Source organism: Arvicola amphibius, chromosome 2, assembly GCF_903992535.2.
Source record: "Arvicola amphibius chromosome 2, mArvAmp1.2, whole genome shotgun sequence".
Lineage (NCBI taxonomy): Eukaryota > Metazoa > Chordata > Mammalia > Rodentia > Cricetidae > Arvicola > Arvicola amphibius.
The window spans coordinates 27,005,164-27,027,041 of NC_052048.2; the positions used below are offsets into that span (position 1 = coordinate 27,005,164).

Below are 21,878 nucleotides of genomic sequence, written 5' to 3' on the forward strand. Positions count from 1 at the left end.
GAAGGACCTCTGGTTGTCAAGCCTCCATCCTCAAGCTGCACAGGCTAGTCCGATGGTTCTCAGCCTGGGGGTCGTGACCTCTTCACGGGGGTCATCTAAAATCATCAGAAAACAGGTATTTACATTATGATTCATGACAGTAGCAAAATTATAGTATATTATAATGAAGTAACGAAAACAAGTTTATGGTTGGGAGTCACCACAACACGAGGAACTGTATTAAGGGGTCACAGCAATAGGAAGGTTGAGAACCGCTGTCCTAGACTGTTCTAGACACTTCTGTACTAATCGAGACAGGATGTCTAATTGCTCCATCCAGTGCTTTTACAGCCTCCTTGCTGTAAAGGTCCAATTAAGTCATTTTTCAATGCTTTTGAACTATTCCAGGGAAAGATAAAAAGCCCCGGGATCCAGCTGCGTGCAGCTGGCACAGCACACTGACTGTAATGCCCCTTTCAGAGTCTTGATAACGCTTATCTTTCTCCCACCTTGGGCCTGCAGCTTGATTCTCCTCCCGGAAGCTAGAGGTAAGGAAAGTCTGCTCTGTTTTTTGATAGATTATCCAACGGCAGCTGGAGCAAGTGGAGGAGAAGCAGAGGCAGCTGGAGGAGAGGGGCGTCGCGGTGGAGAAGGCCCTGCGAGGCGAAGCAGGTACTGTCCGGCCTCCTCTACGAGGAGAGAGCCCTTCTTCCTGTGGGCGGCACCTCTCCTGAAATTCAGCTCCTTCTCTATAGGGATTTCTGAGTCCTTGGCATCATCCAAGTCTGGTGCTTACCATGTTCCGGCAGCCCAGACACCCAGGCCCGCTCCCCGGCCCATTCCTCAGCTTGCTGTTGCCATGCAGAACAAAATCCCGGGCCCTGTCACCTGTTGGTGGCACGTCCTGACCTTTCTCTTCCTCTCCCTACCATATTCTCTAAAAGAAAATGTCGGAATGAGGGAGATTGTCCCACAAGGAACCATCACAGAACTGCACTGAACAGGCCTCAGCCTGCTCTCCCAAATGGTCATCCTGTCCTCAGTTCCCTGGGCTCCCTCCAGCCTGAGCTACACAGCCACAGAGCCTGCTTCCTTTCCCATGTGGGGCTTACTCTGGTTTCCCTGGGTGAGCCCAGGCTTGTGTTCACCAAAGGCTGGTCACTAGGAGCAGTCTTGGACAGGCTTGGGCTTGTGATGAGCCCTTGCACCATGGAAAGCTCTTATAACGGCCATGTGGTTGGAACCTGCCAGGCTTGATTACAGGTGGGTACACAGAAGGTGAGGTAGCTGAGCCATCACTGGGTTCAAGGTCAGCCCAACTTCAGGCATGGAATGATTGATCTCTGCTTCCTTAAGATCCAGGCCTGGATGGGGACCCTCTTCTCTCTGCAGATGGCCACTGGCCTCTGGTCTAGCTACAAAGAAGGAAGGGACAGGGGCTCTTGTTTCTTCCTCCCAGACACAGGAAAGCAAGCTCGTACGCTTCCTGGGCAGGCAAGCCAAAAGAACTAGTAGGTCAGACAGGGCCAGCCATTGAAAACTGGCCAGTGGTCTAGCCTTGAGGTGTGGGCCTGGATCCAATTTTGCAAGTCGAGTTCCCAGTAGAGAGTCAGGGCAGGCACAGAAGCAACCCTTCCTTCAGATGACCCTCAGGTGAAGACATGTGTCAGCTAAGAGTAATGACCCTCAGGTGAAGATGTGTCCCGAGAGAGAAGGATAAGTTTGTGCCTCACCTAACACTAGACCTAACACTTGGAGCCCATGCTTCTAAAGGGAATCCAAGAGCCTGAGTCACTTTGTATCCAGCAAGATAAGAAGACTGGGAACAACCAGACAAGGAACACTGGCTCCCATACCAAGCAGTGAAGAAAGGATTCACCCACATATTTTCTTAGCTTCCCAGTGAGCCTATGCCCCGTCCCCAGCCTGCAGGCCTGCCCCTGCCCCACTTCCTCTGACTGATCTGCTCAATGCAGCCTGAGCCATGGTGCAGGTTAGCCCTCCTTCTGGAGATCCCAGGCTACACAACTGTAAAGACTTGTCCCCTGCGCTACTCTCTCCTCCGTGCACAAAAAGCCAGAAGGGAACCTGCAGCGTTTCTCCAGATGACTTCTGCTAAGGGACAGCTACGTCCCACAACAATAGCTGGCATTGCTGTCTAGGTGCATGAGCTCATGTCATAGACTTTGCCAAAGCGCTCTGTCTCTCCCGCTCATGAAATTCAGAGGCTCAAGGAGATAGCCGTTCGTTGATGGTTTCTGGAAAATGCCTAAGGTTTCATGCACCTGGAGTCTGTTTCTGTACTTTACCACTTCTGTAACAGGCATATCACTCCAGTTGCTACCAGTGAGCCAGAAAATGATACCATTTTAAATTGATGGAGAGACCCGAGAGATGGCTCAGCACGTAAGATCACATACTGCGCTTACAGAGGACCAGAGTTCTGGTCCCAGCATCCACATCAGGCAGCTCACAGAAGTCTATAACTCCAGCTCCAGAGGAGCTGTCTCCCTTTTCTGGACTCCACAGACATCAGTAGTCACATACACACACACACACACAAATACCCTGAATTTCTTCTAACTTCAGTGGTTTTCAACTTGCTTTGGCAGGAGAGCCCATTGTACACAATTGCTAGTTGAGGCCTAAAATCCAAAAGAATTACTCTAAATGTTTTTTAAAAATTGAAAAACCACACACACACAAAAACTGGAAAGTACACAACCCAGGGAGAGCTGCAGACATTCGGAAGCCTCATTGCCCGAGTGCAGCACTGAGGGCCTCCCAGCAGGGACATGTGGTTGCTCTAAATGGGAGGCTTTTCTCTTTAGCAGCTCACCAGGGACTCTCCAAGTGTCTGCACATATGACAGATGCTCACAGATACACCAGCTGACAGCAGCTCATATTCTCTATAAAACAAAAACCAAGTATAGGGGCTGGAAAGATGGCTCAGCAATTAAGAGTACTTGGTGGCCTTGCAGGGGACCTGGATTTTGTTTCCAGCACCAATGACTGCTCACAGCCATCTATAACTTCAGTTCCAGGGGATCCAATACCCTTCACAGATACCAGGCAAGCATGTGGTGCAAATACATGCAGGCAAAACACCCATACACATAAAATAAAAATAAACCTTTAAAAATTATAACCAAGAAGCTTCCAAACATAAAGAGAAATCCCAAATATACTACTCTATCCTGGCATGATACGTGAGCCATCTGAAGGACTGTACCGGCAGTGGACTCTGAAGTCAACTCTCCTAAGCCACACCCTTCTCGAGGATCCCTGGAGAGTGGCACATGATCTCAGTCATTGCCAGCAGGACTTGAATTAACATCTTACTAATGTATTTATGAGAAGCTCAGAATTATTAGACATGAAGCAAAAGAAGCTTAGACCTCAGAGTCCCTCAGAAGCAGGCTCACTGGAGGTCTCCAGTGTGTCAACAGTTGGCACGTGAAGCCCTCGAACATGGTGTACATTATGTCCTTCAGAGGTTAGAAGTCACTGTGGACAAGTATCTGGGAGACCCATGGGACCTCTCTTGAAGAGCCCTAGGCTTTGGCAGAAGTCTAGTAGCCCTGTTTCAGTCCAGCCTCTGACTACAGGCAGATCTTTGCACAGCCCCCTGGACCGGAAGGTGAGACTGTCTCTGGAGGTGCTCGTCACCCTGTGACGCATCTGTACTTCCAAGTACATTCTTTTCCTTTTCTTAGACTTAACACTTCCTGCCCGGGGCTGGACTGGTGTCCCAGTGACCTTGTCCCTTCCTGGCAGAGAGCGTCTTAGAGACTGGGTGTGCATAGTGGCGGTACCTTTCTCTCGTCTCGGGCCGTTCATTCCACTTGGCCTTCTCATTTACCTGGAACGCAACAGCTTCTAGCAGCACAACTCCACTTCCTCCATGAGCTGTACAAACTGGTCAGAGCCTGCCATCCTGTCTCATGTGGTAGTTTCAAGCCTCCATTGGTGTCAAAGTGGTCACTCTCTGTTAGCCAAGATGCCCTTCATAGGAGAGATCTGGCCTGAGTTGCCGTTAGGTAACCTGTATTTGTCGAAGACTTCCAAATATACAGGCTGTGCGGATTAGCTCCATAGCCCTGGAGACTAGGGCGAGGCTGAGACTCTTGTCCCGGAATCTGAAGGGAGCCTCTCTGTTTCTAGAACTCTGGCTCAAGCATAGAGCCACTGGACTGACCCTGAACATGAGCCAGGAAGCCACCGGAGAGCACTCAGCTTTCTGACATATCCATCCTTAAGAGAGAAGGTTATGGTTGCCTGGGTCAGCATCCAGATGGTGAGGTGGCAGACATTTTGGTGTGCTGTGGGCTTCTTTATGATTCTGGGCCCTAAAAACGGCTAGCTCAGGACCCACTTGCTGCCAGGCCCCCCTTTGCTCCGTAGGCACATTAAGACAGCACACTGCTGGACAGGGTGGCCTGTGGCCAGCAGCCTCGGAGCATATAGGGTTGAAATTCTGCCAGTTGTCCCAGCTCATTTCTTGTCTTGAAAGAAAAGGCTCTCCGAAGATGGGGGACCTAAACCTCAGAAGACAAGGGACATTCATCTCAAGCCCATTCAGCGAAGGAATGAATGCTTGCCACTAATGGGAGCACTTGCAAGTTCCTTGGTTTCCGGACCTTTCTTTTTTTCTTTTATCCCCCCCCCCCACGTTCACATCCTGAAAACCTTATCTTGGAGCCTTTACTATTCAGAAACTAAGTAAGAGAAGACCCCTGGTCTGCCCCTAAACTGTTTTAAATCTTAGGTAAGGTTGCCTTCCGGCAGTATTGGAGTTCCTAGCGAAGCCAGGTCCCATCCTTGATGAGTCGTGTTGCGAACAGAAATCTCCCTGACATTGACTGGCCTCTTCATCCATAGTGGTGTTTGGTTCATGCCTCCCCTCCCCCAATACCCCGAGCTGCAGAGATGGCCTGTGTGTGTGTGCATGCCTTGCTTTACAGACATGCACGCTTTCCAGCTGCTCCACTGGGCTCCCTCATGATATTTCTGCCTGTTTTATATGTGCCATGCATTGGATAGCTTTTGGGTCGGGGTGGCAGCAGGGTCGTCTTACCCAATAACTCTGTCTTCACCACTTCCTTGTTGTAGACTATTGGGGAGAGTCTTATTACAGTGGCCTCATCGACTTGCACCTGGGTGGTATGTATGGCATCGTCCACTGCTGGCACTAACCCCGAGACGCCCTTCCCTCCTGTTCTCCGTCCCAGTCCCTGCTCACAGCCGTGAGGAGAAACCAACCTGATAACCAAATGGCAAAGCACAAACCCTTTTCCAGGCTCAGTGTCGGAGCGCTTGCCGAGTGTGCGCCAAAGCCCTGGGCTCCATCCCCAGCGCCACCGAAAAGCAGCAGCTGTCAGGTCTGCTCCATAAGTGCCACACAGGAAGATTTAAGATAGCTCCTGCTGTTGGAGGTTTTTCTACATTCCTCTTTAAAGTAGCACCTACCCCCCCACCCGGCTCCACTTCCCCCGCATCTGCATCCAGGTCCCTTTGATGGTCTGCTGCTGGGCAGCGATTCGTTCACACTCACGTCCAGACTTGCATCTTGAATCTCCGCCCTTACCGTGTGTCAGTTTCACATCCACTAGGATGCTCACCGGCAGCAGCGCTCCCGACGCAAGTGTGAGCTGGGGGCCGATCTCAGGGGTCGAGCCCTTGCCTGGCGTGCCCAGGATCCCATCCCCAGCACCTAAGGATAAAAGATGTTTTGAACTCAGCTTCCATCATTTTCCTTTGGAATGTGCCACATAGTCCCTAGAGCATGAGAAAGGCTTTGTGTGCTGTCTCTGCTCAGATTCACAAGACGTAGCACCTAGGTAAGTCCACAGTGCCCATCACCCTGGCCTGGAACTCACTTCTCAGTGATCCATGCATCATTTAGGGCTTAGTAGACACACAGATCCCCCGACCTGCAGCCCCCACCGTCTGAGTCAGAAGCTCCACAGAGGAGGCCTGGGTGTCTAGTCTCACAGACTTCCCAGTTGGTTCTGATCCCTCTAAAGCAGGGGAACCCTGGCCGTGTGGGACTGGATGTTTGTTGTTGTCCTGAACAGAGAATGGCCAGTCTGGAGTCTTGCTCCTAGACTCTGAGCTGGTTCCTCCTGGAAGGCTGCCATGTTTCAAGATGAGCGCGTGTCCAGCCACTGGTTGTCTGGTGTAGCAGGGCAGCGGCAGCTTTCCTCTTCTTGATTAGGTGCTCTGGTATTTTCACCTGCCCTTGTGGGTCCATGCCTCCTGAAAACAGACGTGCAGGGGGGTATAAAGTCTCTTCCCCACCTCCCCACCCTTCCCCATGAGAAAGACACTTCCTGACCCACTCATTTAAAAGCCATAGCCTGCTCCAAAGCTGCAGAGAGACCCTGTCTCAAAAAACAACAACAAAAAGAATAAAAGCCGTAGCCAGCAAAATGGCTTATCGGTTGTGGATGTTTGCTTCCAAGTCTGAAAACCTGGGTTCAATTCCCAAGACCCAAGGTACAAAAGAATCAGCTCTCAGAAGTTGTCCTCTGGCGTCTAACACTGGCCATGACACACGTCCTCCAGCAACGCACGCAAAAAAAAAAAAAAAAAAAAAAAGACCTTTTTTTTTAAGTCAGGCCAAGCTAGGTATACTGGTGCACACCTTTATTTCCAGCACTTGGATGGCAGAGTCAGATGGATCTCTTAATTTTGAGACCAGCCTGGTCTACCTAGCAAGTTCCAGGCCAGCCAGGGCTACATAGTGAAATTCTGTCTATAAATAAATAAATAAAGCCAGGCCATTAACACACACCTTTAATCCCAGCACTCAGGAGGCTGAGGCAGGTGGATCTCTATGAGTTAAAATCCAGTCTTGTCTACATGGTGAGTTCTGAGCCAGCCATAGCTACGTAGTGAGACCCTGTGTGCCTGCAATCTTAACACTAGAGAGCCTGAGGCAGGAGGATTGACATGAGTCTGAAATCAACCTAAGCTAATATGAGACTGTCTAAAAAAAAAAATCCAGAAAACTAGAATAAATAGAAATAAAAGCCAGAGCTAGGAGATGAGTCCGTTGTCTCCTAAGTGCCCGCCATGTGAGCGTGAGGACCTGAATTCCAGTCCTCAGTACCCAAAGAAAAAAAGCCAATCATGGTGATGTGCACGTGAGATCCTAGCGCTGGAGAGACAGACACAGGAGGACTCTTGCAGCTTGCTGTCCAGCTAGTCTGAGCTCCAGGTTCAGTAGCAAACCTGGTCTTAGAAAATCGAGCGGTGGGCTGGTAGCCTAAGGAGCTGGGCCTCTGGAACCCACACAGTCGAGAGAACCGACGCCTGCAGGCTGTCTGCTTTTGCAGTGCATGCTCATCCCACCCTCACATGATAAATTAATGAATTAATATGATAATAATGGATTGCAGAGATGGCACAGTGGTTAAGAGAGCTTGCTGCTCATCCAGAGGACCCAAGTTCAATTCCCAGCGTCCATGTAAGGTAGCTCACAACCACCTGCAGCTCCACCTGCAGGTATCCGACACCCTCTTCTGGCCTCAAAGGGCACCTGTATACATATGCCCAAACAGGTACACATACAGATTATTTTTTTTAAAAGGAAATTAATTTTTAAAAGGAAAAATAAATGTAATTAATAAAATAACATTTAAATGATGGGGTAAGCGATTGAGGAAAACAGCTCCTGTCAACCTCTTGCTTCCATATTCCCACATTCACGTATGCATACACAAGTAGATAAAATAAACATCAGGACTAGGCGTGTACATGTGTGAACATATGCACCATATACACAAACATGTGTCAAAGGAATCCAAAGCCAGGCAGAGCACTTGCCCAGCATGCGCCAGAAGGTCGGTACCTTCAGTGGTCAGTAGGTCGGACCCTTGGCTCCTGCATGGGTGGCATGTGTCAGCCTCTGCTCTCTTTGTCCCCAGTCTTAGGCTTCCAGGGGTCCACATGGCCACGGACCCATTTCAGTGTCTCCAGGTTCTAGAGTGTTGGGGGCTCTCACCCACGGCCATTGATTCTGAAAAAGGGCTGATGCTTGCATCCCAGTTAACAAACCCCATCTTGTCTAATGTCCTGTCTCCCTTCCTTGCCTACTCCTAACGGTTCCCCGTGGAATGTTCATGTCGTTCCTGAGGTCTTCCCTGTATGTGAAAAGATAATTTACGTCCAAGACATTGTGGAGGGAGTGGCCCAGACAGACCCACTTCTTGCCACGTAACCCAGCCCTCCTGCTTGAGATACTGGCTTTTGCAGCATAGACTGTCTATGTGTGTCCTGAGTGTTGTCCTTAACCCACTGCTCAGGTAAGGAAATGCAGTGGGATGTTTTCTGTGACCCCAGACCCCAAACTCTAACCTTGGATTTCGTATGCCAGGGGATTCTGGGACAATTTGTCTTTGTGGTTTTGAAACCCCCTCCCCCAGTCAGACACTGTGCTGCTTCTGCCCCTCACCCCAGAACCTCATTGCTTCCTCCTGCCAGCTGCTCTGATTTGCCCATGGTACCGGTGCCATGTGGGTTCTGCTCGCATGTAGGCAGACACTTCTGCCCGATGAAGGAAGATGCAGTCCTCTCAGAAGAGGGGCACTTGTGTATACCAGGAACCCACATGGTAGAGAGGAGCAACACCTGCCCTCTCCAGAGAGAAAGACATAAATGCTGCCATGGAGTCTGCTCAGAGTCTGTTGGGCTTTTCCCCTCGGACACACAGTTTAATATTTATTATTTGAGAAATGCCTGCTCTTTTGAAATCTGGATCTTGAAGTAGATAGGGAAGCTGGCTGGTCCTTTACTCCTGCTTCCCTAAAAGGCCACATAGAAATGCCGTGTGTGGCCCACGACTTCAATCTTACTGGGAAGAGCTTTAAACAGACTTGGAGCGTTGGGAACTCCATCCCTCACCTGAGATGTCCAGACTCCTGATTCCTGCCTTATGCCGGGCTGCTCACCACGGTGCCTCAGTGGAGTCCCTATAGCTTTTAGCCTGCCACATGTAGGCTTGAGACCACATTAGTCTCTGCCAGGCACGCCTGTTATCCCAGCGCTCAAAAGGCAGAGCTGGGACAATTGCGAATCAAAGCCCCGTCTGGACTGAAAAGAGACTGTTGTCTGTTTGTCTTTTAAGCCCATTTGGGGGTTGAGGCTATGGCTCAGAGGCCCAGAGTCCAATGCACAATGCCAAATGCAAAAGAAAAGGTCTCTTATAGCCAAAAAGGTATAGCGATTTACTTCCTTGACTAGCTGGACCTTGTAATTTGGAAAGAAATCATTAAAATGGTAACCAGTGGCCTTGAGCCAGAGAGAAAGGATTCCCACATCATAGCCCTTTCTGTCTTTCCTGGACATGAAGCAGGCACAGCCCAGCCCAGCGAGTCTTGTTGCACTAGAGCTAGGTGACTGGAAATCTAGAGACAATCAAGTGTTCTGAAAAGCTTAGATTAAAAATACACATAAGCTGTCTGTGGTGGCACACATCTTTAATCCTAGCTCTTAGGGGGGCAGAGGCAGATGGATCTCCGTGAGTTCAAGACTGGCCTGGTCTACAAGTAAAATCCTGTCTCGAAAAACCAAAAACATGTGTAACTTCTAATTTTACAGCTCTTACTTTACAGTCTGTCTCTGAGTGGAATGAAAGGCTTGAAAATAGAGTGTGATGGGGACTGGAGAGATGGCTCAGGGGTTAGAGCACTGGCTGCTCTACCACAGGTCCTGAGTTCAATTCCCAGCAACCACATGGTGGCTCACAACCATCTGTAATGAGTTCTGGAGCCCTCTTCTGGTGTGCAGGCAGAACACTGTATGCATAATAAATAAAAGAAAGAAAAAGAAATGGGGCCTGAGGACTGGGAAAGGATCCCATGATCACCAGTGAGTTGGAGAGAGGTCTGCAAGGCCTGTTGGTCCCCTCCTAAGTGACTTTTTTCCATTGATTTCCTTTCGTTGGGCATTGATAGGTTTCTGCCTTTCTGGTCAAGCTGAACATTTAGCCTGGCTCTGTTTTTATGTGATACTGTGTGTGTGTGTGTGTGTGTGTGTCCACTCACATCCACGTGCATCTCACGTCTCACGTGTGTTTAGCCTGTCTCACCAGCAGTTCTCCAGTCTACAGATGCACATCTCCTGGCTCGGTCACGTGTGTGTCCCCTGTGCTTGCTAGCCAGCAGCCTCCCCCATCTGGTACTTACACGCTGAAGCATTGCGTCAGCCACCTGGATCCCTGCGCGGGGCCTTGGTGCTTGTAATTGCGGTGGTTGGGGATGACCCCAGCTTGCTGTGCAAGCCTGGCCTGTGATGTACTGGAAGGCATTGGTGCTGATCAAATAGACTTGAGGCTGGGGAGAAAGAATAGTTGAGCATAATCAAAGATTTTGCCAATTTTATGCAAGACAGAACTGAATAAAAACAGGAACCTCATTCTTCATACCCAAGCCAGCAAGTTCTCCAGTCCTAGGAGGATGTTACTCAGTGGCAGATCACTGACATCAAGAGGCCCTGAGTTCTGTCCCCAGGCAACAACAGAAAGAGGCCAGGCACATACATGCCTGTAATGGCAACACCAGAGGATCGGGAGTTTAAGGCCAACCTGGGCTACATAAGACCTTGTCTTGAAGGAGGGGAGAGAAGAGGAGACTAGAGACATAAGTCGGCTGTTAGAATGGCTTCCCTGGCACGCTCAGAGCTGTGGATTTGATCCCCAGCACTGCATGAATGGATCATGTTGGTACTTACCTACAATCTCAGCACCTGGGAGGTGGAGGCAGGAAGATCAAAAGTTTAAGATCATTCTTGCTGCATAGTAAGTTCCACATGAGACTCTTCTTAGATAATCAATTAAGTAGGCGTTGAGTTGATGCTGGGCCACTTGGCTAAGTAAATAGATCTCATTGCTTTGAAACAAGTGAGTAGCCAGAGCCATCCTCTCTGTACCCCCCCCCACACACACACACACCAGGCAGGGGCAGCACAGAGCAGGCTGGAGTCCCTGTGATGGTGCAGCTGAGAAGGAAACATACCTCTCCCTGTTTCTTTTTTTGTTTTTTGTTTGTTTGTTTGTTTTTTCGAGACAGAGTTTCCCTGTAGTTTCAAGAGCCTGTCCTGGAACTAGCTCTTGTAGACCAGGCTGGCCTCGAACTCAGAGATACACCTGCCTCTGCCTCCCGAGTGCTGGGATTAAAGGCGTCCGCCACCACCGCCTGGCTTCTCTCCCTGTTTCTGACACCTTCAGAGGCCACCAGAAGTGTTTCGTGGTACATAGAGGCTTCCCAGCAGCATAGCTGGGAAGGTGTGGAGCCCACACCCATCCTACAGAAGACCATGATTAACATTCGCAGACTAGTTTTTTAGACTTCACACTCTGACGTGGACAGCACTCAGCTCACTAAAAAGTCCCTTTTTCTCACAGTATCTCTGGACAGTATGGAGCGGGTGTGTCTGAAATGTGACAGGCTAGGATGTGTGGGGTCTAACTGTCAAGGACTCCCCAGTTTGAAGCCTATGGTAGTGCTCCTTTGTCTTGGGCACAGGAGGCTAAGGCGTGTCCGAGCCGGATACAGACATGAGACCTGCTCCCTGTCAGTTTTTTCTCATCTCAAATCAGCTCCCTGGTGATCCCTTTCTTTTTGTCCAGGACTCCTTGAATCTGGCCTGTCCACTTGCTTTCTTCTTGTGACTGCTGTCCTCTTTTTTGTACAGTCAGAAATGCTTCCCTGTCAATGTTGGGGTGGGGGTGCACATCTTTAATCCCAACATTCAGGAGGCAGAGGCAGGTGTATCTCTTGAGATCAAGGCCAGTTTGGTCTATGTAGTGAGTTCTAGGACAGCAAGAGCTACACTCAGAGAAACACCCCCCCTCAAAAAGAAAGAAAAGAAGAGAGAAAGAAACACTTTCCTGCTTAAGACTTTAAAGAAAACAGGGCTAAACTAAACGGTGGCCAGCACAGTGCTAGGCACAGGAGGGTACTTAGTAGACATTGCTTTGCAGTTTTATTTAAGTTGTCACGTAGCCCAGGCTGGCCTCATGCTCACTATGTAGTCGAGGATGACCTTAATTTTTGATCCTCCTGCCTGCTCCTCCCAGGTATTGGGTTACTGCAAACACCACCATGTGCAGGGAGTGATTTCTCCCATAAATTATTCTCACCTTGTCCTTAAAACAAGCCCACAGTCCTTTTAGGTATTTCTAGTTCCTTCTGGTATTAGCAACTTTGTAAAAGGGAAGTTAAGTGGAGCCAGGCAGAACTGAACGGCTAGATTGGAAATGGGGAACTTCAAGCTGTCTCCCCTTACAGCCCATGCTGTCCCTGAGGGGTCTGAGCAGAGAGCAGAACAGGTCTTTGTCTCAGCCTCCATGGTTAGGGAACATTAACCCCTTCTCTGCCTCAGCAGTATTTTGAACAATAAAAAGACTGAGGTGTGTTTCGTCTAAGTTGCATGAGCGCCTAAGCTCAGGGTCTTGCAGGCTAATACCTGAATGGTAGAGCACCTGCCTAGCATGCTTGAGGCCCTGGGTTCATCCTCAGCACCCCAGAGAAAGGCAGGGAGGAGAGAAGAGATCCCACAAACCAAAACATTTGTTTCTCACGTTTCCATAAAAGGCAAAGAAATTGTTGTTGACATCATTGATCGCCTCTGTGCTTTGCTTGCTCACTCGGTTCAGATTCTGGTTTGAGATGGAATTCCCCATTTGATTCGTTTTTTTCTGTTCCATTTCTTCTTTTTAAAATAGTGCCTATCAGGTGTTTTTTGGTTTTGTTTTTCCAATTATGAGTGGTAGGTATTTATCACGGACATGTTGGGGGCTACAGACCCCTCTGAACATGTCCTTCCTTTTGCCTCTTGTTTTGGCAATGTCTTTTTCTCCTCCTTTGGGTTTGTTGGTTGGTTGGTTTGGTTTGGTTTTTCGAAACAGGGTTTCTCTGTAGCTTTGGTACCTGTCCTGGAACTTGCTTTGCAGACCAGGCTGGCGTCGAACTCACAGAGATCTGCCTGCCTCTACCTCCCAAGTGCTGGGATTAAAGGAGTGCGCCATCACTGCCCGGCATTTCCTCCTTTGTTATAAATACCTGCTTCACCCAATGTTGACCCTTTTTTTAAAATTTTATCTTTTAACTTATGTTCTCAATATTCTGTTATTTCAAACGATGTTCCATAGTGTAAAGGTTGTACGAGGAATCTGGTCAAGATCAAAGGACCTAGGTTCTATTGTGTGAGGTCCAGACACTATTTAGGTGTATTACTGCATTTTAACATGTGTGTGTATGTAGGTGGAGTTTTCTGTGTGCTGGCAGTCACTCCCAAATAACCACACAGAATTATTATTAAATGCTTAGCCAGGGCTGGATGGTTAAGAGCACTGACTGTTCTTCCAAAGGATCTGGGTTCAATTCCCAGCACCCACATGGCAGCTACTACTGTCTGTGGCTCCAGTCCCAGGGGACCCAACACCCTCACACAGACATACACACTGCTTAATGCACATAAAATAAAAATAAATAATTTTTAAAAAATAAGTGCTTGGCCTACCACTTAGGCTCATCTCCAGCCGGCTCTTACAACTTAAATTAACCATTTAGTCTATGTGCTGTCCTGTGGCTCGTTTACCTCATCTACGAACTTCGCATGTTTCTTCTTTCGAGTCTGGCTCGAGACTCTACAAACTCCGCCTTTCTTCTTCCCAGCATTCTCTCTGCCCTAAAAATCCTGCTTAGTTATTGGCCAACCAGCTTTTTATTAACAATGAGAGCAACACATTTTCAGTGTACAAAAGGATTATTCCACAATGTGTGTGTGTGTGTGTGTGTGTGTGTGTGTGTGTGAAGGCACCTGCCTGATTTTGGATGTGCGTTGCTTACATATTACGTCGCTGTCCCTTGCTAATGAGTGCGGGTGCCACTACACCATTCTAGCTACACTGCTACCTACTCTTTTGTCATTAGAGTCCCAGGAGGCGGCAGAGAGAGTTGATGTAATACTCGTGGGATTTGTCCAGGTATCCAAGCCCCACCTAGACTTTATGCTTCGAAGCCAAGCAGGCTGAGTAGGTCCAGCTATGGCAGAACACATGTTTGGAAAGGACGCAGACCTCAGCTTGTCATGGCCGAGCCCGTTGAGATGGGATAAAAGCACTTCACACACTGTCTGTGGCTTTGGTCTGGTGGTTGTACCCAAGTATCGCGTTTACTGTGCGCAACGTGCTTAGTAGGACATGAAAGGCTTTAAAGAAGAAAGAAATTGGGGTTCCTGCATTTATCCCACTGCCGTTGTAGAATGGCCAGTCCAACAGGAGCTTGTCGCTTCAGCCAGACAGGAACCTTAGTCCTGCTGTCGTCGTGGGTCCCATGGCCCAGAGGCCATGCCCTCCTGAGACTTCCTGTGTCCTGTGTGTGCTCCTGTGGTTCTGTGATGGTCCCTTGCTCAGCTCCCCTCCCTCTCCCTTGAATGGTGATCAGGTCTCCCCGAGGTCTCTAGCTATCTCTGCACACTGTCTCCTCTCGCTGCCCGTCACCGCCCTTACCAGGAGCGCCACTCTGAGTTGTTGACTTGTCCTGCCAGCTCGCCCCCTTTGGTCTTACAGTCCACAGTGTGACACCATCCCTCAGTGGTGGCACTGGATGCCTCCAAAAGGTGGGAGAGCCAAAAGAAAAGGTGGTGGTGGGTTTTCCATAGCCCACGGGAGGGATGGTGCTCCAGGCTAGTGGAAGTGATTCCTGTGTGTTCGGAGTTTCCCCCTAACTTTGCTGGTTCAGAATACAAGGCCATGCATCTCTCAGCCCTACGGGACCATGACAAGGGTAAGATGCCACTGTGCAGACTCCGAGTTCCTCTCTGTGGGCAGGATGGCCAAGGGTGACAGACCCTCCCTGCCCCTTAGAGTCATGGAAAAGATAGCTGAGCCTTAGCACGCGTGTTGGTGATAACCAGTTTATGTAGGACAGTTCATGTAGACTTCTTTGGTCACCCCAGTGAACTCCTGCACACCCGGAAGCAGCACTGGCTGCATATTTAGAAAGTCTGTTGCTTGGAGGTAGGCAGACCTACCCAAGGCTTTTGGGTACCTTTAAGGACGGAGCCCAGGGCCACCATATGACAATGTTCCACTGTCATTACATGCCCTTACCGGTCCCTGCAGCCTGCGCCTGCTCTTGTTCAATTTCTGTGCTGAAGGAAAGGACTTGATTCATTTGTAGACTTGTTCCCCTGTTTCTGCTTCTCCATTCTTGTGGATTTTTTTTCCTTTCTTCCTGTTGTTCCTTTCTCACTTTTTCTGTTTTTTGTCCTCTGCTTGTTTTTATTTCACCCTCTCCCTGTCCCTTTCCACCTCCAAATTCCTCTCCTCCTTTCCCACTTCCTTTGTCTCTCTCTGTTTCCTCTTCCTTGTTTGGTCCTTTTGAAGTTGAGCCCAGTGGCGGGACTCCACGGCGCAGACCTCTCTCCTTCTGCCCTTGCTGTGTCCAGGAAGGTAACGTAACCTCGCCCACTCGTCCCCACTGCCTCCGAGGGGCCGCAGCCACCATAGTCCAACAGGGAGCCAAGGCCCAGCAGTGTCCCCCTCTCTGACTTCAGAATGTCATGAGTATGTGGCAGTTTCTTACAAGGCACAGTATCCCTTTGACTGACTAAGGGAGGATGGGAACCGAGGGGAGCCAGCGAGCCTGTGGGCTCCAGTGTCTTCAGGCTGCAGTTCTGTGGTTCTGCCTATCAGTGGTGCTTGGGGCCTTGGGTCCAGTAAGGTCAAGCCCAGCATACAGAGGGCTAGGAGTAGGGGAGGAGACCCCCCCCCTTTGGCGGCAGTTTGTATTGGCAGAGTCAAGGAATACTGTCCTTACAAAGACTGGTCTACACAAATGCCCCCCAAGTTTTGTTGTTTCCCTCCAGAGCAACCACTGAAAACAAACTTCTCTACCTTGTGTCTTGCTGAGTGTGTCTTGTTTTGTTTTAAGTTTGTCTGATTTGAAGTCTGTTGTGGTGATAAGATTGTCATTGGCAAGGCATGTGGGCAGGGGGAAGGGGTGTGTGGCCATGACTAACCCTGCTAACCTCTTCTCTGCTCCCCATGGCTCTCACATCTGACTACCCACCCCACCACATTCCCCTGCTCATGGGCTGTGACTGAGCTCCAACATGGCTCATGAGCGGTGTCCCAGTGTCCCGCCCCCCCTCCCGGTGGAATTGGGGGTCTTTACATCTGGGAGGTGGGAAGGAGGGACAGACTTGGTACGCTCGTGGCTTGCCACTCTGGACAACTTGCATGTCTCAAGGGCTTCATCTCCATGGCCACATGGGCACACTGTGCAGAGACGCTCCAGAAGGAATGCGTGGAACTGGGCTGTAGGCTGCTTTGAAGCCAAAGACCCAAGTCTATTGGAGTGGGGAAGGAGAGTTGGACCCCCCAGACCTGTAGGCAGGCTCGACAGGCCGGGATGGAGGCGTCCATCTTTGAAAGTAGAGCTCAGGGCCCTGATCCTTCACATCAGGAGGAAGGGTGCATGTGTGCTTGGCATGGTCTGATACTAACCCTTGCGTGCGTCAGTTCTGTCTCCGAAGTGTGGTTACTGGCTGAAGACTTAGGCTTAGGTCTGACATGTGTCCAGCATACAGCGAAAGAGCTTGGCCTTTGACTAGTGTGAAAGTCAGGAAGAAGCAGGCTAGAGCAAGAGAACCTCACACGGACCAGCACCTACCTAAGGATGCTGGCCATGCTCTTATATAAACTAGAGCATGAGGGGACTTACAGGGCTCCAGCCTGACACCTCTTAACTTGAGGTCTGTGAATAAACTTTAGGAAGCCCTTGAACACCCCAAGTTCTGTATAAAATTACTGGATGTTGGGATGGCAGTGTGCTCAGTGGTGGGGCATTGCCTAGCACATATGATCTTCTGTGTTCCATCTCCAGCACACAAAAATAACATGAAAGGAAGTTTATATCCCTTTGGGCAAGGAGCCACTGTGTGCTTCCAAGGCAAGGTCACATGGACAGCTTTGTACACTAAGCAGAAAGACTTTGTTATTTCCTGGGTGGTTTGATTCCTTAGAAAACCATTCCTTGCCGGGCAGTGGTGGCTCATGCCTTTGCCATTAATCCCAGCACGCAGGGGCAGGCAGATCTCTGAGTCCAAGGCCAGCCTGGTCTACAAAGTCAGTTCCAGGACAGCCAGAGATATACAGAGAAACCCTGTCTCAAAAAGAAGGGGGGAAATGTCCTTCCTCCATGCCCTTGCTGCAGCTAAGCCCAGGGTGTGGCTACTCCTGATGGAGTCAAACGTTGATTCAGGGGCAGCTCAAGTCAACAGGTGGCTGAAAAGTAGGAACAGCTGCCCTCCTCAGCTCTGGGGTCCGCTGGTAACAGCCACCTTGATGCTTTGTGTCTGCCATGCAGATTCTGCTGCAGTGTTTGTCGGGCTGCATGCTAAGAAGCGGGTGTTTTAGGGCAGGGTGTGTAGCTCAATGGTAGAGCACTTGCCTGGCATGCATGTGTCTAGGTGAGTGCACAACAAAACAAAGAAATGGTATCATCCTGGCCCTGACAAGGAAGCAGTGGCGAAGTCAAGGGCCCCTGAAAGAGACAGCTGCCCAGGAAGAAACAGGGTCAAAAGAGCAAAGTGTAGGACTGCGCATGGTGGCACACGTGCCTGTAATCTCAAAATGTGGGAGTGTGGAGACTGGACGATCAGGAGTTCAAGGGCAGCTTGGGTTATATGAAACCTTATCTTAAAGGCAAGGTGTAGTTTGTAAATTTATACTCCTCCTGTTTATTAGACTGTTTTCCTCCAAAGAGATCTAGTAGCGAGGGAAGAGCGGGCCATTTCATACGCATGCACACGTGCATCACTGAGCAAGGCAGCATTAAGCTCGTATAGAAGGAACAGTCAGTCACACAGAACAAGGCCTGGGCAGGACTGATGGAAAGTCTAGGTCTGTCAGGCCCTGGGGTGGACACGACGCAGTGGCCTGTCGTTCTCTGTCCCCTTCTCCCTATCAGGGCTGTAGGCAAACTTTGGACCTGGCTTGGGACTGTTCCGGCAGCATCTTGCTTGGCTCTTTGCACATTTGCCCCAGTGTGACAATCCTTCTGGGCTGGGCAAACAGAAACCCATCCCCTTGTCTGACCCTTAATCTCTCACACAGGCATGGGCAAAAAGGATGACCCCAAGCTGATGCAGGAGTGGTTCAAGCTGGTGCAGGAGAAAAACGCCATGGTGCGCTACGAGTCGGAGCTGATGATCTTGTGAGTGAACTGGGGTTCAGGAACCAGCTACGGGGTGGGGGGGAGCCAGTGTGTGGTACATCGCAGCAGGGTGGGAGGGGTGGTCCCCAAGTCACCGTTGCTGCCTCTCCCTGTCCCAGTGCCCGGGAGCTGGAGCTGGAAGACCGCCAGAGCCGGCTGCAGCAGGAGCTCCGAGAGCGCATGGCTGTGGAAGGTGAGCAGAAGGCGAGTGGGTGGGAGGGTGAAGTGGGCCACTGTCCCAGGCCACACGCCTGACGCCTTCAGCCACTCGGCAGATCATCTGAAGACCGAGGAGGAGCTGTCAGAGGAGAAGAAGATCCTGAACGAGATGCTGGAGGTGGTGGAACAGAGAGACTCACTGGTGGCCCTGCTGGAAGAGCAGCGACTACGGGAGAAGGAGGAGGACAAGGACCTGGAGGCTGCAATGCTGTGCAAGGGCTTCAGCCTGGACTGGTCCTGAGCCTGGCTACCATTGGGTTTGGTTGATTGGCACCCACCTGACCCAGCTGCGTTATCCCGACCCACCAGATCCAGGTTCAGAAGAGACCTGGCGTCCCTGGAAGGTAGCACACAGACACCTGTGCTGTGGGAAAACCCCAGGCGAGGGTTATCATCTGAGGTGACTCCACCTCCCAGGAAGGGCCTCGTGGGACTTCCCATTCAGGAGGGAGGAGACGGGTGTTTGACACGTGCCACAGGGGACACTCCTGCAGGTCCCCGAGGGCTTGCTGCCTGGCACCTCTTCCTTCCTTCTGCTGGTAAGAGAGGGAGGTGACTTCAGAGCCACTGCCAGCCAGAGCACCTGAAGAGCCGAGTGGCTACTGTCCTCATGCTTCCTGAAGCACCACCAAAGAAAGTGCAGAAGCATCTGCAGAGAAGCTGTGGATAGAGGGGATCCAGCAGGGAGCAGCACCCATGGGGGTGATGAGGGTGATGCCCACCCTCCCATTGCAGGGGAAGCCAGACAGTAGGCAGGTTCATTATGCAAGTTAGGAGGGCGCAGGAGGGCTCTGCCCCCAGCCCCGCCACACACTGGATTCCCAGTGGCCAAGTGCCCCAGGCCTCTCACATGGGCAGTGGCCTGAGGTCCATGGATTGCTATGTTTTGCTTTTAGTCCACAATGATTTTGACACTGGAAAGTATTGACTCTGGGAGAGCTGAGGGAGACCCTATATGTCGACCTCCCCTCCCCTCATCGATAGACAGGCGCCACCCCTGGTCGGCACCCACAGCAGTACAGGAGATGGCTCTCCTCAGCATTTTTCTGTGTTTGCACATCGAAATGAAACTGACAACCTGACCAGACACTCAAGACACTTCGGACTCTTTTTGTCAATTAACTTATTTTTTAATACTTGAAAGGAAGCAACTTTTTTTTTTATACTTTTACTAGAGACACTGATTGCCTGTCACCTGCGTGTAGGAATTGACTGGGAGGTCTTTGCGCAGCCTGTGCAGCCCTGAGGCAAAACTGACCTGATCTTGTTACATGCATCTATTTATTAGCCGTCTTGATAGTGTTACTGACCTGGTCGGACAGGGAGCAGCTCAAAGCCCTGTGGGTCCTTACTCACAGCTTCTGTGTCCCCTCCTCCACCCAGCACCCTGTCCCTGCTGGCACTGGGCTTCTACAGGAGAGCTGCCTCGCTGCGAGGGCGCATTTCAGCACTAGGAGGCCGGGCCTGGAGACAGACCGGCTGCCGTGGCCTCTGCTCTTGGAATCGTGGCTCTGCGGAACCTACTTTGTCCAGTTTTGCTGCCAAGGTTTTACTTTCTGTACAGATGTCAAAGGTGGAGGGTAGCCCCTCCTCATGCTGGCTGGGACCAAGTGGAATGTGACCTTGTCCTCGGGTCTGCTGGTGGCAATGCCCTGGTCCAGCAGGAGGGGCGTGTGGGCACTGGCCTCCCCTCAACATGCCGGCCACTCTGACCTTCCCTGCCTGTACTAGGATTTTCTTGGCCTGGCAAGAGCCAACAAGCACCATGTAACCAGCTCCATAAGCCAAACTGCTCATTTCTTGTGGTTCACCCAGAGACCGGTGATGGGGGCCAGGGTGCTTCTCTTTCCACGGACCAGTGCATGGGTGCCACACCAATCTGGAAAAGGGCATGCCAGCTGGGCCTGGTGGGAGGAGCTTGGGAAGAAGATATGCCATCCCTGGCCGCCCTTCAAGGCTGCCAAGGGCCCGCACTCACCCTGGACTTCCTGTGGGAACCGCACTGTGCCTCAACTTGAACATCCATCTAACTCCAGAGGAGCAAACAACATTCTCACCCTTCTCCTCGTACTAAAGCTGCCATCTCTCCTGTGGAAAGACAGGTGCGCTGCTAGCAACCACTGCAGCTCTGACGTCATCAGTTCCTGGTCTCGGACGTGGCATTACTGCTATTTTTATTCTCTGTCTGACACGAGGAGAGGAGGATGTTCTGGATTCCATTTTTCAACCACAATCTGCCAATTAGACTGGACTTTGGACAGGACCTTTATTGCCTGTGTGGCCTTCTTAACCCTGTCCGTCTCCCCAGTGCCACTGGCAATCCCAGGAAGCTCAACCCTGTCATTTCTGCTAACCCACAAGAAAGAACCCATTTCCTGAGTGACTCAAGATGGATGCAGGGGCACGCAGCGCCTCTTGTGGCCTCGTGGGTGTCCCCTCCCACCTCTGTCCTGGTCAGCCACGACCCTGTTGATCTTTCCAAAGCACACGCTGCTTCCTACAGTCACTAGGAAGGGGGCAGAAATCCACCAGCCTGGGAGACATTCCCCAGCTCTCCAGCCGCGGCAGCATGAGGACTTGGGGTTCTCGTAGAGCACCTTTTTTTGGCTCCCAGTTTATAACCACTAGTTTGCCATCGATTTCAGCGGTCCGGGGATTCGAGACAGGAAGTGTTCTCCACCTCTGGAAATGCATGCAGGTCTAGTCAGATGTTCTTCCCAGGAAATCCGTCTTCACCTGAAGGCCTGGAAGAGAGGGTATATATAGCCACACACTTCATACATGCATCAGATGCGAGAGTGCGTTTGAGTGAGCCCAAACTCAAGGCTACGATAGTACATGAGGCACCAGCCTCTACCCCTAAAGGGCAGGCAGAAGACTGCCCCCCTCTCCCCAGTGAGAGCCAGGCCAGAACCCCAGGTTCTAACCCTGCTCAGCTGATAAAGGGCCTTTCCCTCCAGCGGCCATCCTAAGATAATTTTGACCAGCAACTGTAGACTTTAAAAGATAAGACATTTTTCACTGGGACAGGAGAGGAAAGAATGGGGGCAGGGACAACAAGTATCGGGCTGGAAATATAGCTCAGTGGTAGAATGTGTGCTTAGCATGCATAAGGCCCATGGTTCAGTCTCCAGAATCACATTAAAAAGAAACGACCCACAAGAGGGAACGGTCTGTTTTATGCGCAATAAAGTTTTTTTTCTTTTTTTAAGAAATAAAGACTATTTCTGAAGCTATTTTTCTTCTCTGGGCATTGAGCCAAGACACATTTCCATGTATCTACACAAGTCATTCGTGCATCTTATAGATGAGTATATACAGACAGGGTTGCTCAAAGAATATAGCTTTTCATTTGGTTTGTGATTGTGACCCCTCTGTGTTGTCCTGACACAGCCATCAGGAGCAAGGTCTTGAGAAATTCTCTGCAGCACCCTGCTTAACAAGAAGC

General features: G+C 50.5%; 1 protein-coding gene across 7 annotated transcripts in view; it reads left to right on the forward strand.

The window, feature by feature from the left end:
* The window catches only part of Mical3 (microtubule associated monooxygenase, calponin and LIM domain containing 3), a 180,805-nt gene extending 159,139 nt beyond the window's left edge, over positions 1-21,666 (forward strand). For all 7 annotated transcript variants that reach the window (XM_038320556.1, XM_038320561.1, XM_038320562.1 and 4 more), the window contains 4 exons: positions 558-651; positions 18,112-18,211; positions 18,331-18,404; positions 18,487-21,666. In XM_038320556.1, the coding sequence (XP_038176484.1) occupies positions 558-651; positions 18,112-18,211; positions 18,331-18,404; positions 18,487-18,671 (453 nt within the window). In that variant the 3' untranslated portion in view covers positions 18,672-21,666. The remainder of the gene's footprint in view (positions 1-557; positions 652-18,111; positions 18,212-18,330; positions 18,405-18,486) is intronic.
* Positions 21,667-21,878: the final 212 nt, after the last annotated feature.